The sequence below is a fragment of the Balaenoptera physalus genome, assembly GCF_965194825.1.
Source record: "Balaenoptera physalus genome assembly, chromosome: 11".
Classification (NCBI taxonomy): domain Eukaryota; kingdom Metazoa; phylum Chordata; class Mammalia; order Artiodactyla; family Balaenopteridae; genus Balaenoptera; species Balaenoptera physalus.
Window position 1 is genome coordinate 107,823,525 of NC_138896.1, and position 14,073 is coordinate 107,837,597.

General features: G+C 55.7%; 1 protein-coding gene across 2 annotated transcripts in view; it reads left to right on the top strand.

Moving 5' to 3' along the window:
• WNT7A (Wnt family member 7A) overlaps positions 1-14,073 on the top strand; it is a 68,811-nt gene that overhangs the window by 21,209 nt on the left and 33,529 nt on the right. Inside the window, exon 3 of one of the 2 annotated variants that reach the window (XM_082411762.1) lies at positions 996-1,112. In XM_082411762.1, the coding sequence (XP_082267888.1) occupies positions 996-1,112 (117 nt within the window). Of the gene's footprint in view, positions 1-995; positions 1,268-14,073 lie in introns of both variants that reach the window. The other variant, XM_082411761.1, reaches the window with a different exon arrangement.

A 14,073-nucleotide genomic window follows, 5' to 3' on the forward strand; every position in this document is an offset into this window, starting at 1 on the left:
CCGCCCCCCACTCCTGCACCCCAGCTACTCAGGACCCTTCCACCCCACTCAACAGCCCAGCACCGCCCTGCAGGGCCCTTGTAAATTCTTAACGTGTGGCTCCCAGCCCCCCAGCAGGGCCGTCTCCACCTCCACGTAGCTGGGAAGCCCTGCAGGGAAGTGACACCTCAGCAGCCCCCCAGGCCCCCACTGACCCTTTCCATTGCTGTCCTGTCCCTCCCGCCTGCCCGCGAGCCGTCCCTCTCCCCTCCCCCAGCCCTGGTCTCCTGTGTCAGTCAGAATCCCGGGGATGCAGGTCCCAGCCTTCTCTGGAGATGCTCACAGTCGAGTGAGGGGGTCACGGGGGTCCAGACCTCTAAACGGCAGGTGACACAGCGGCGATAGCAAGGCCACGAGCACAGGAGCTGCTGTGTCAGGCAGGCGCCACGAGCCAGGCAGGGCGCTGAGAGCTTCACATGGACAAACTCTACTCTCTTATCATCCCCTGTCATCCCCGTGAGAAAGGGACTCTTGCTGTGTCCCCACTTCCCAGCGACGAGACTGAGACCCAGGGAGGGGGTGGTGGCAGCTGAAGGTGACAGAGCTATAGACCGATGTTCTGGGGTTTCAGCCTAGGCCTCTGGCTCCAGAGCCTGGGTACACTGTGGTGGTCAGAGTGCCGCTTTACAGTGTGTCACCAGGTGCCACGAGTGCTGTGCGTGTGTGCAGCGGGCATGGCCACATCAGCCTGGGGGGAGTGGGTGGTCATCCGCAGAGGAGTCCCTCTTCTGGCCTCCAGCCTCTCTCCTCCGCTGCCCCGTCGACTCCCCAAGGGCGTTCAGTGACTGGGGATTGAACGGGGATGGCGTGATGGGGGTGCCTGGGACGGAGCTTTCTCGGAGTGAGGAACGGGCGCTCAGTCAGTCTCTGTGGAGCCCCGACAGTGAGCTCAACCTCCCTTCCCATCCCAGGACGCCCTGGACCTGAGCCCAGCCTTTCCACTCTTGTCCCCGCAGGGAGCCGGGAGGCCGCCTTCACCTACGCCATCATCGCAGCCGGCGTGGCCCACGCCATCACTGCTGCCTGCACCCAGGGCAACCTGAGCGACTGCGGCTGCGACAAGGAGAAGCAAGGCCAGTACCACCGGGACGAGGGCTGGAAGTGGGGTGGCTGCTCTGCCGACATCCGCTACGGCATCGGCTTCGCCAAGGTCTTTGTGGATGCCCGGGAGATCAAGCAGAATGCCCGGACTCTCATGAACTTACACAATAACGAGGCGGGCCGAAAGGTAGGCAGCTAGGGAGGGGAGCCGGGCGGCTCTTGCAGAGATGCTGCAAAATGGCTTATTCATAACAACTGGTGTTGGGTCTCTGGCAATGGGCCACAGGGCTCTGCCCGTAGCCTCGTTCTGCTTGCATCTGTGGTCGATTTGCTGCTGGTCAGGATCTCTGTGTGGCATGACGCTTGTCAGTTACCGACAAGGTTGAGTAATCGAATCTCTGTTTAAACATTGGATGTAACTCAGCAAGATGGAAAGAGGGACGGATGTGAACTCTCATCCTCGGGCCCACAAAATCAGCTGTACAAAACTCTGATTGTGGGGAGGAGTTGAGGTGACTTCAGTAGGAGTCATTGCTGTGGGGCAGATGCCAGGGTTGGTGGTGTATCCTTGGTCGCCTTAACCAAGATCTGGAGCTCAAAATAATGGAGGTGACCATTCCCTCTTCACCGCCTCCTCAGATCCTCCTAGATTCTGGACTCAGCTTAGAAGAGAGTCCAGGCTGTCGCAGGATGCTTCTAATGGAGGTGGCTGGCTTACAAAGGGGATGGACACCCCACCCCGTGAGGCAAGGGAGCAGGAGGGTTTGCCGGCAGAGTACAGTGAGGGCCTATGGGGTGGGGCTGTCACAGGAGGGTGGGTCCTGCCTCTGTGAGGACCCGCAGGCCCCGGAGGTACTGGGCAAGGAGGGGCTCTGATGGGCCAGGCCAGACAGGGAGGGAGGGCTCCATGCCGCCGGGGTGGAGGACGGACCGCTGCAGTGACAGGGTGTGTGTGGGCACCACTGGGGGGGCCAGGCAGGAGCAGCAGTGACGAGAATGGGGGAAACCATGCCCAGGGCTGTAGGAACCAAGGAACACAGACCCCGTCCGTGGGGCCCCCGGCTTGGCTCCAGCCCGTGGAGGCTGTGCGGGAAAGCCGGCCCAGGGTGGCCTCATCCTCTGGTTTTAGACCCAGATTTTCATGCACAAGCACTTCATTTTTTTAGGCGTTGGCATTTAAAACTGGTAGTCACCAGTGACTCTTAAAAAATGTAGAAAAAGGGAAAAAGAAAGATGATTACTATAGGAGCTCAAACACACACATGCTGGCTAAGGGTGGGCCTCGAGCTGCCCATTTGGGTGCCAGCTGACCTGGTTTGGTAGAACATGTCCGTGGGCCAGCAGTCTTCTCGCTCCGTCCTCAAGGCGTCCCTGTGAACGGTAACATCGTTATCCCATCTTGCAGGTGAAGAGACTGAGGCACAGAGGGATTGTCACGTGCTAATCGGGAGCAAAGCCAGGATGTGAAGCCTGGCGTCTGGTTCTCGGGTTGGTGTCCTTTGCACAGTGCGGGCTGGCGGTGGGCTGCCTGGGTTCAGATCCTAGCTCTGTCACTCGCTTCTGCCCGGGAAGGAAGCAGAGCTGGCAGGAGTGTCCTTGGGGGGGAGAAGGCAGGAGAGCCCTTCGCCAGGACTGGCACACAGCTGGTCCTCAGCACGGGGTGGGTGTGACCCCAGACCAAGGGAGGGAGCTGTCTGGTAAGCGGTGTTCGGGGGTGGCTTGCCCACCCGTGTACAGACAAATGGGAGGCACCAGCAGCCCTTCCTCCTGCCTTGGGATTCCCTCACTCCCTCCCTCCTCTGCAGTCTCCAGCCACATCCGGTGTGTCAGAGCCTCCCAGGCGGCCACGGTGAGTCACGCAGCAGGCTGCTCACCTGGTCTGTCCTAGGATGATGGCCGGGGTAGATTGCAAGGCCCTGCCCTGCGCCGGGAGCTCCTGCTCAGGGCGGCACATTCCTCCAGGGTTCTCAGCTCTTCATTCCTCCCAATTTCTACGGTCAGATCACTTCCTAGGGCTGAGGTCATAGGTCATGGGGTCCCTTCTGGCCTTGAAGTTCCCATCCCTGGGAGTGGACAGGAGAGGGGCAAGTGGCTTCCCTCTCCCCCTGTTTCCTCCTGTGTGGCTACCTGGTCCGGCCACAGTGAGAATGAAGGGAGAGAGCTCTTAGCTGGGGGAAGGAAGGTCCCACGCACATCAGGCGGGAGAGGGTTTCTTTTTTGGATTTCCTTCCCATTTAGGTCACCTCAGAGCACTGAGTAGAGTTCCCTGTGCTATACAGCAGGTTCTCATTAGTTATCTATTTTATACATAGTAGTGTATATATGTCAATCCCAATCTCCCAATTCATCCCACCCCCCTTCCCCCCTTGGTGTCCATACATTTGTCCTCTACATCTGTGTGTCTATTTCTGCCTTGCAAATAAGTTCATCTGTACCATTTTTCTATATTCCACATATAAGCGATATTATACAATATTTGTTTTTCTCTTTCTGACTTACTTCACTCTCTATGACGGTCTCTAGGTCCATCCACGTCTCTGCAGATGACCCAATTTCATTCCTTTTTATGGCTGAGTAATATTCCATTGTATATATGTACTGCATCTTCTTTATCCATTCATCTGTTGATGGACATTTAGGTTGCTTCCATGTCCTGGCTATTGTAAATAGTGCTGCAATGATCATTGGGGTGCATGTGTCTTTTTGAATTATGGTTTCCTCTGGGTATATGCCCAGGAGTGGCATTGCTGGGTCATATGGTAATTCTGTTTATTTATTTTATTTTATTTTATTTTTGGCTGTGTTGGGTCTTCGTTGCTGCGCGCGGGCTTTCTGTAGTTGCGACGAGCGGCGGCTACTCTTCGTTGCGGTGCGCGTGCTTCTCATTGTGGTGGCTTCTCTTGTTGTGGAACATGGCTCTAGGTATGTGGACTTCAGTAGTTGTGGCCCTCAGGCTCAGTAGTTGTGGCTTGCGGGCTCTAGAGCACAGGCTCAGTAGTTGCGGTGCACAGGCTTCGTTGCTCCGCGGCATGTGGGATCTTCCCAGACCAGGGCTCGAACCCGTGTCCCCTGCATTGGCAGGCGGATCCTCAACAACTGCGCCACCAGGGAAGCCCTGGTAGTTCTACTTTTTTTTTTTTTTTTTAAGGAACCTCCATACTGTTCTCCATAGTGGCTACACCGATTTACAGTCCCACCAACAGTGTAGGAGGGTTCCCTTCTCTCCACATGGGAGAGGGTTTCCTGAGCCACCGGCTCCAGCAGGCATGAGGGCTGTGCTTGCTGTTCAGGGCAGCTCTCGGGTGATGCAGATGATGGGACCGTCATACGTTGTAAGGTCAACCTCAGGGGCCTTCTTGGAGTAGGTGGGCCCCAGAAAATGAGTGAGGTTTGGCTCGGCAGAGAAGAGAGGTGGAGGCAACCCAGGTAGTGGCCAAAGGCCCAGAGGAGGGGCTTGGGGCCAGTTCAGGGGCCCAGACTGGCTGGTCTGTGAGTCCCTGAAGGGGTAGCTGCAGCCAGAGGGCTGCAAGGTCACCTTCCAGGCCAGAGAGTGAGAGCCGTGGGTTCTCCCCTCAGGGCTGCCCTGTCCTTACTGCTTGAGTTCCAGCTCCGATATCCCCTCTTCAGAGAGGCTTCCCTATCAACCCCTTCCTAGCCTTTCCCCGGGCAGTGCCTTGTTCCGAGGCCTTCTCCCCTCCCCAGATCATAAGCTTGATAAGGACAGAGACCTCGTGCATCACATTCACAGCTGCACCCCAGGGCCTGGTGTACAGAGGCGCTCTATGTACGTACGGAGTGAATGGTTGAGTCCCCTGTGGTCACTGGGGAGCCACTGATGGTGCTGGAGCAGGGGGTCAGAAGTCACAGAGACTGACTCCAGGGCAGCAGAGTGAGGCCTTGGGCGGGGTCAGGAACGGGGTGTGGGCATCCTTGGTGGGGTGCACGGGTTGGGCCTCACTTGACACTTCTGAGCAGGAATGGTTTTCCCAGCTCAGGGTGCCCCCTGCACTCCCACCATCCCCTGATGCCTAGCTCCACTCTGGTTCAGGAGGACACTTGAGGGTCATCTCCTGGAAGGGCATTTCGGCCAGGCACTATATGTTTTCCAGGGCCAAGAGGTAGAATTTGGGACTCCCCAGTGTACACAGGAAAGGCCTGATTAACCACCAGTCGAGCCCCTTTGTGGTTTGGGGGGCGGCAAACAGAGGCCCAGAAAGGATCCCGACTGGCCCTCAGCTACGCAGGGCAGCGGCCACACCCCTCGGCCAGGGCACGGCAGGAAGGTGGTCTCCCAGCCTAGCCCCTCACTCCCAGCCATGGGGCACCCCAAGGGCCCAGACACAGATCCGAGCGGCCACGAGCAGGGCAGCCACCTAGCCTGGGGAAGGTAAGGCTCAGTGTGTATCAGCTCTGGGTTCCATCCCTTCTGGGGGCCTCAGTTTCCTCATCTGTCAAATGGCACTATGATCCTCGATTTGTTCTGGATCCCAGGTGCCAATCAGGGCCAGGTGAGGGCACCTCACTGGAGACCCCCCAGGATCCTGCAGCCTGCCATTTATTCAAAGGCACGGGACCCCGTTCCAGAAACTCTGCCCACAACAGGCTTCCGTGGGCCCCATGCACAGTGGAGCTGGAACCGGCAGGAGGAGAGGAGCCAGCCTGAAGCCGCTCCTGGCTGAGCGTCTTGGGAAGGATCACAGATGTGTTTATCACGGGCTCCCTCCTCCTGCTGTGAGAAGACAAGACTCAACCTGACCACAGGCTCTGGGGCTTGTTGGCAGCTGGTGCGAGAGAAAAGGGGGAGGGCGGGGGGAAGGGGTGTGTGTCCCAGAGCCGAGGTGGTGGCCGGCTGAGTGAGCGGAGACTCAGGGCTTGTCCTCCGGGCGGCCCTTTAGGTGGCACGGTGCCCCCGACTCAGCTGGCAGATCAAGAGGAATAATGCCGCGGGGGGCACCTGCCCTCACAGGTCTCCGGTTTGGGTCCAGCCCAGGCAGAGCCAGGGTTTCACCTGCAGATGTGGATGCAGGGCTGGGGGTGTCTGTGCCCTGCCTCCCCCGCACTGTCTTGTGCAATTGTGTGGTCTGCAGGGTTGAATCAGAGGGGTCACGGTAGAAGACAGGAATGGGGGAAGCCAACAGGTCCTTTGGGGACGTGATTTTTGAATCAGTCTCTCTCTATTGGAATTTTAGGACCATAGTATTTTGACATTGAAATCACAGACGGTTCAGGTTGGGACTGTAGAATGTTAGGTTTACACCCTCACACGGGGGGCTTGGAATCAGGATCTTTGGTTGGAAGGGAGAGAGGCGTCAGAAGCAGTGGGTTGAAATCTTTGGGTTTTTTTAAAGTATAGCTACATTTTAATGAAGTCATTTTTTAAAGATTAACTTGAGTAATTACACTGCAATTTAAAAAGCAAACAAAAAATGATTCACAAGAAATTTGCACTGGACTAACTTTGAATTGTATTTCTTATTAATGGTTGAAGGTATAGCTCATAGTGGGTGGTAGTCCGAAGGAGCCAATAAGAAAACTTTAAATTGCTGTTTGAAATCTTTGGTTTTTTAAAAAATTTTATTTATTTTTGGCTGCGTTGGGTCTTGGTTGCTGCGCGCAGGCTTTCTCTAGTTGCGGCGAGCGGGGGCTACTCTTTGTTGCGGTGCACGGGCTTCTCATTGCGGTGGCTTCTCTTGTTGCGGAGCACGGGCTCTAGGTGCGTGGGATTCAGTAGTTGCAGCACACGGGCTCAGTAGTTGTGGCTCGCAGGCTCTAGAGTGCAGGCTCAGTAGTTGTGGCGCACGGGCTTAGTTGCTCCGTGGCATGTGGGATCTTCCCGGACCAGGACTCGAACCCGTGTCCCCTGCATTGGCAGCCGGATTCTTAACCACTGCGCCACCAGGGAAGCCCCGGGTTGAGATCTTTGGATGGCGGAATCTTAGTGGCCTTTGAATCTTTTCTTTACCACCTTTGGGGCAGTGAGGATATGAACTCACCGCACTTCTTGCCCTCAAGGTGCTCTGTCTGGTGACAGAGGCGGTTAAGAGGAGCAAAAATGATGATTCAGGGCTAAACACCACAGGAGAAATGCAACACAGAAGGTGCATAAGAGCTCAGAGGGGGGAACAGTTTCTTCTCGGAGGAGTCTGGACACTTTTGGGGCAAGAAGAAAGGACCCTTTAGTAGGGCTTTGAAGGATAAGTAGGAGTCCTCCAGGTGGACAAGGCAGGTGGGAGGGAGGGCAGTTCAGGGAGAAGTGACAGCATCTATAAAAGCATGAAGTCCTGAAAAAGCATGGTCAGGTGGGGGTGGACTGCGTGTATCTGGGGAGAGGGGCTGATGGGTGATGAGACTGCAGAGGCGGCTGGGGTCAAGTGCAGGGCCTTGCCTGCCGGGTCCAGGAGCAGGCTTCCCCCTTAGGCTGGAAGTTCCTGAGGAGACTTTGCAGGAGGAGTGCCGTGTTCAGGTTTCTGGCCCTCTCTGGGACAAAGCGGAGAACAGAGTGAAGGGGGCAGGGTGGCAGCTGGTGCCCCAACCCAGCAGGGACCACGGGTAGGCAGGAGGGACAGCTGTTTTGGAGCAGAATAGGCAGGACCCACCTTGAGTTGCACTTGGGGTGGATGGGTGGGCGCTCTTCCTCACTGGGGTCAGGTACTGGGGCGTGCGGAGACTAGACTTGAAGGGAGATGATTATTAGGGTGCTTTTGGGCATGTGAGTGGGAGAGCCTGTGGGCATCAGATGGGGATGCCCAGGGGCCACTGGTGCCTGGAGAGAAGTCTTGGTTGGAGCCACTTCCTGGCAGCCACCAACGCGAGGCAGTTGCTGAAGCCCTGGCATTTGGCAGGATTGGCCAGCAGGAAGATTGTAGTGGGAAAGCCCAGAGCCGGGCACAGCCCTGAGGAAATGGGCACTGGGGCAGGAGGGCTATGGGACACAGAAGAGCAGAGGTGGGTCCTTGTGGATGCATCCCCGAGCACTGAGCTCAGAGCCAGCTTCTGCTGCATCCTGGCTGTGGAAGCTGGGCTGCGGGGCCGGGGGGATCCGGGCTCTCCGCGCCTCAGTGATGGTACTGCACCGGGCCGGGGGTGCCATCGAGGCCTTGCCGGCCACTGAGGGCAAAGTGTGCTGGGAGCTCTGGGGGCCCCAGGGAGGGAGGGGGCCTCCACAACCCCTTCCTGGGAGCGTGGTGACTGAGCCCAAGAGAGGCAGCCCTGGGGATGGGGGCCCAGCTGGGACGGGGCTGGCCCCTGCTGGAATGTGCTCCAAGGGAGGTGAGCTCAGGGGGATGGAATTCCACCCAAACGAGAGTCACCTCCCAGTCCCTGCCCAGCCTCTGCGCGCGGAGGGTGCTGGTCTTGTCCCTTCCTGCCCTGCCCTGTCTGGTCTGGGTGCTCCTGGGAGCTGGATTCCCACCCTGCCCTGGCTGCAGGCAGGCCTGTGAGTCAGGGGACACCAGGGACCTGGCCTCTGGCAGCTGGGGCGGGGCCCCGATAAGGCTTGCTCAGCTATGCTCTCCTCTGCTGTCCCGAGGGCCACTTGCATATTTGACCGGATAGAATGGTCAGTGGTGGCACGTTGAGGGCCCGAGGAGCCAGGCCCTGCCTGGCCTGAAGCCAGCTGACCAGGCCGGGCTGTGAGGAGGCCTCCGCAGGGCTCCGTGCCCTCCCTTCCTGCTCCAGATCTGGTGCAGATGTGGGTTCTTCCTTTCCCAGATGCAAAGGCTTCCAGCTGGAACTTGAGGCACTTGGACCAGGGGTGGCCTTGGGCAGATCCCGGCCCTCCAAGGCCTCAGTTTCTGCCATGGTGGGACCTCGTGTCTCAGAAGAGTCTTCTAGTTCTGACATGTGGGGGTGGGGAATACAGGGTTCTTAGGACCACTGGACGCCAACCATGTCTCCAGCCACACGCTCCTGGAGTCCGCCAAGATTGTTCCTGCCTCAGGGCCTTTGCACATGCTGTTTCCCCTGCCTGGAAGGCCCTTCCCTCAGATGTTTGCATAACTAGTTCCTGCTGTTCCTTCAAGTCTCTGCTCAGATGTCGCCCTCCCGGGGAAGCCCTCTCTGACTTTCTGACCTTCCTCCCCTTTCTCCACCTCGGCTCTGTCTGTACACTGTCTTGCTTTATTTTCTCTGTAACACTTACCACCATATGAAATGATTTTATTTGCACAGTTCTTTATGTCTTTATTCCCTCTCTCCTCCCACTACAATGTCAGCACCACGAGGGTAGGGGTGGCCTGAGTTTACAGCTGTATCCCCTGTGCCTAGAACAGTGCCTGGCACATAGTAAGTGTTCAAGAAATTTTTGTTGAGTGAATGAATGACATGACAAGTGCCTCCTCTTACCTGGGGGAATTTCCCAGGAGTAGGATTGCCAGATAAAAAACAGGACTCCCAGTTAAATTTGAGATAACAAATATTTTTTAGTACAAGTATGTCCCAAATATTGTGTGGAACATACTTATAGCAAAACTTTATTATTTATCTCAAATTAAAACTTAAGTGGGTTTCTTGCATTTTTAAATTCAAATTTTTATGTTGAGATGTTGTCAACTCATGTGCAGTTGCAAGAATTCAGAAAGATCCTATGTGCCCTTTGCCCGGTTTTCCCTAACAGCTCGTAAAATTATATGGTATCCCAACCGGGTATTGATATCAGTATAGTCACGACACAGAACATTCCACCGTGAGGATTCCTGTGCTACCCTTTTGGAGCCAGATCTACTTCCCTCCCTCCTTTATCCCCTCCTAATCCCTGGCAGCCACTAATCTGTTCTCCATTTCTACAGTTTTATCATTTCAAGATTGTTATATAAATGGAATGGTACAGTGTGTAATCTGTTGGGATTGGCTTTTTTCACTCAGCATAAGCCCCTCAAGATTCATTCAACTTGTTGCATTTATGAGTAGTTTGTTCCTTTTTATTGCCGAGTGGTGTTTCACAGTATGGAACCGTTCATCTGTTAAAGGCCGCCTGGGTTGTTTCCAGTTTGGGGCTATGACAAATAGGCTGCTGTGAACATTTGTGGACAGGTTTTGGTGTGAACGCAGGGTTCCATTTCTCTGGGGTAGATGCCCAAGAGTGTAACTGCTGGATCGTATGGTAGTTGTATGTTTAGCTTTGTAAGAAAGGGCTAAACTTTTCCAGAGTGGCTGAACCATCTTACATTACCACCAGCAATGTGCAAGGGATCCTGTTTTGCTGCATCCCCTCCAGCATTGACGGTCGTCACTGTTTTTTGGTTTTGCCGTTCTGAGAGGTGAGTGCAATATCTCACTGTGGTTTTAATGACTGTTTCCCTAACAGCTAGTGATGTGGACCATCCTTCCACGTGCGTATTTGCCGTCTGTACATCCTCTTCAGTGGAATGTCTGTTTGTGTCTTATGCCCATTTTCTAATTAGATTAGGTTTTTACTGTTGAGTTTTGAGACTTCTTTGTATGTTCTGGATCCTAGTCTTCTGTCAGACACATGGTTTGCAGTTTTTTCCTCCCAATTTATAACTTGTCTTTTCCTCCTCTTCATAGGCTCTTTTGCAGAGCAAAAGTTTTTAACTTTGATAAGGTCCAATTTATCAGTTCTTCCTTTTACGGATAGTGCTTTTGTGCTAAGAACTGTTTGCTGAGCCCTAGGTCCTGAAGATTTTGCCCTGTGTTTTTTTCTAAAAGCTTTGTAGTTTTACATTTTACATTTAAGTCTGTCTTTTGTTTTTTAAAATTAATTAATTTTAAATCAACTAAGGTTTGTTTCTTTTTTAAATTGATTTTTTTAGTTTGCAAATTTGATTTTTTTTTTTCTTTTTTTCTTTGGCCGCACCTCATAGCATGCAGAACTTTCCTGACCAGGGATCGAACCCATGCCCCTTGCAGTGGAAGTGCAGAGTCCTAACCACTGGACCACCAGGGAAGCCCCTGAAAATTGATTTTTTAAATGTATTTATTTTTTATTATAGTAAAATACCCATAACATAAAACTTACCATTCCAACCATTTTTAAGTGTCTGGTTCAGTGGCATTAAGTATATTCACCCTGTTGTGCAACCGTCATCACCATCCATCCCCAGAACTTTTCATCTTCCCAAACTGAAACTCTGTCGCCATTAACCACTAACTCTCCTCCCCCCTCCCCAGGCCCTGGCCCCCACCGTCCACTTTCTGTGTCTATGAATCTGACTGCTCTAGGGGCCTCATATGAGTAGGATCTTACAATGTCTGTCCTTTTGTGGCTGGTTTATTTCACTGAGCATAATGTCTTCAAGGTTCCATGATCCATTTTGAATTAACTTTTATATAAGGTGCATATATTAGGTCAGGGTTATCGTTTTGTCTGTTTATGTTCTCAACCTGGCAACCCCGCCCAGCCCCTGCTGCCCCGTGGAGGAGGCTGGTCTCCAGAGAGTACTGAGAAAAATCGTTTCAGAACCAGACTCCCTTCCTTGGTCCCATTTAATAGATGAGAGACTGACACCACCACGGGGGCCCTGCCAAGGCCACACACAGCAAGGGGGGCGGAGCAGGATTCACACCCAGGGCCCGGCTCCCAGCTCCTCCTGCCCCCTCCTCCCCCCATGACTGGCCGGGGCAAGTGGGGCTGGGCGGGGCTGACATGTCCACTGGGGAATGCCCACTGGGATGACCAGGCCGGGATGTGCAGGCCCGGAGGAAAGAGTCAGACAGGTCCGGAGCGGAAGCCACTGAGGAGGGGCTGGAGGGGAACCAACTCGGTCCCGGGTGGAGGACGCCCACGAGGCCTGAGGGTTTTTTTCCAGTTTTCTCCGATGACACAGCGAGGGCAGGGCCCAGCCAGGTCCGGTGGGTGACGCTGCGGTGATAGCAGTGGATGGTGCCGGGGAAGGGAGGGGATGAGATGGGGGGGACGGGGGTGGGGAGCAGGGGCGGGGCAGGAGCGGCCCTTCCCACAGAGAAGGGAAATGTCTGTGGGCCCCCAGCTCCGTAAGGCCTGGTCCTCAGCACCCCACTTTGCTCTGGGCTCCTGAGACCCCCTCCCCACCCCAGTCTGGGTGGGCGTGAGCGGCCCCGGGGCAGGCCCAGAGGAGGCGGCTGGACACACCAGCCTGGGAGGGGCTCGGGAGCTCAGCCCGGAGTGGGCCACCTCGGGGGGCTGTCACTGTCCTGCAGTCAGTGAAGGGCTGGGGGCGGGGGCGGTGGGAAGGCGGCAGGCAGGACCAGGACCACGGAGTAGAGGAGTGTGGGAAGATGCAGGTTGCAGCTCTGATGAGAAAATGGGATAGGCCGGAGGGCAGGTGCCTGTTTGCTGGGAGAATGTAGACGATGGGGTGCATGCTGACTTAACCTCCACGAGTCCTGTGAGGTTGACGTTCTCCGTTGTTCTCTCCATTTTACAAATGGGAAAATGGAGGCCCAGAGAGGTAAAGAAACTTGCCCAAGGCCACACAGCTGGCAGGTGCTGCCCTAGGGTCTGAATCCAAGTCGTCTGGCTCCAGACCCAGTTCTTAACCTCTGAACTGTTTCACCAGCCCTGGGGCTTCTTGGACTCAGATATGTTTATCCCCAGACCCAGTTCTCACATCCTGCCATTCCAAAATGTTGTCCTAAGATTCTCCAATCCCCTGTTTGGGGCAACTTGGAGACTCTGGGGTCCCCAGCCCCCAAAAGGCCCCAGTGTCTGGTGGTTTGGGGACTTTAGATTATTCTGGCACTGTTTGTGCTCCCCCCTCCTGGTCACTGCAGCCCTGGGACAGTCCTTGGGCCGCTGTCGTCTGGCTGAGAGAGGACTCTTCCAGGCCAGGAGGGAGCTTGGCCACGTGGAGAAGAAGATTCTGCGCGTTGTTCCTCCCCAGCAGGAGAGGGGGCCTGGACCGCCATGGGGGGTGCCCAGGAGTGCCCACACCTGTGCAGAGACCCGGCACACCTCCTGCTGTCACGGGGTTTCTGGGCTGGCTCAGCCTAGGGAAGGCAGTGGGGGACCCACATCCTGTCCCCCTGCGGGATCCTCTCATCCTTCCGGGCAGGCGTGAGAGACACCTCGCCATCTCCCAGAGCCCAGCCTGGAGCCTGGCACCCAGTGGGTGCTCTCAGCGACGTGGCGTGACGTGAGTGCAAGGCCGGCATCCAGAAGGGGACTTAGAGGATTGGCAGCCCTGGGGGTTGGGAGTGCCTGTCCTCTGCCGTCCTGGGCACGGCTGTGCAGCGGATGGGGATGGACTGAGGATGGCTTGTCCCGGTGTGGGAGGTGGCTTCCGGAGACCATTCCCGGCTTCCCTGCTTCTCAGCTATGTGGCCTTGGGCATGTTCACTTGCCTCTCTGTGCCACAGTTTCTCCATCTGTAAAACAGGGACAATGATGGCTTTGTAGAGTATTGTGAGGGTTAAAAGATTAAATGCATTTAAAGTGCTTGCAGCTCTGCTGTCCTATACGGTGGCCACAGGCCACGTGTGGCTATTTAAATGTAAATTAATCACAAATGAATAAGATTGAGCGTTCAACCCCTCGGTCCACATGTCCGGTGCTAGGTAGCCACGTTGCTCGTGACTTGCTGCAGGAAGGTCCAGTGGACGGGCCGGCTTGGAGCGGCGGGCGCTGGGCTCAGGCTTCGGTGTCACTACTAAGGGGACCCGGAAAGGTCTCAGCAGCGAGGGGAGCAATCCTTTCACCTCCCTGGGCCCCTGCCAGCCCAAGGCGGGGTCTCCAGTAGTGGCCGTGTCACTTCTCTTGGAAGGAATCCCCACCATGGCTGTTGGCCCTTCAGAGGGGGCACATTTGAAACCGGCTGAGATGGGAGGGGGCGGCGTGGCGAGGCCCCGGGAGGCCTCCCAGGTGAGGTGCAGCCGAGGGGGCTCGGTTACACCGCGGTGAGACCAAGTCAAAAGGCGCCCACCGGGGACAATTACCGCCTTTGTCCTCTGCAGGGGGAGTGGGACTCTCGGGTGTTATCAAATCTGCCCAGACAGGGGACGGGGAGCCAAGTGGTGGAGGGTAGGCAGGGGCGGGGTGGGGGGTGCGGAGGAATTGGC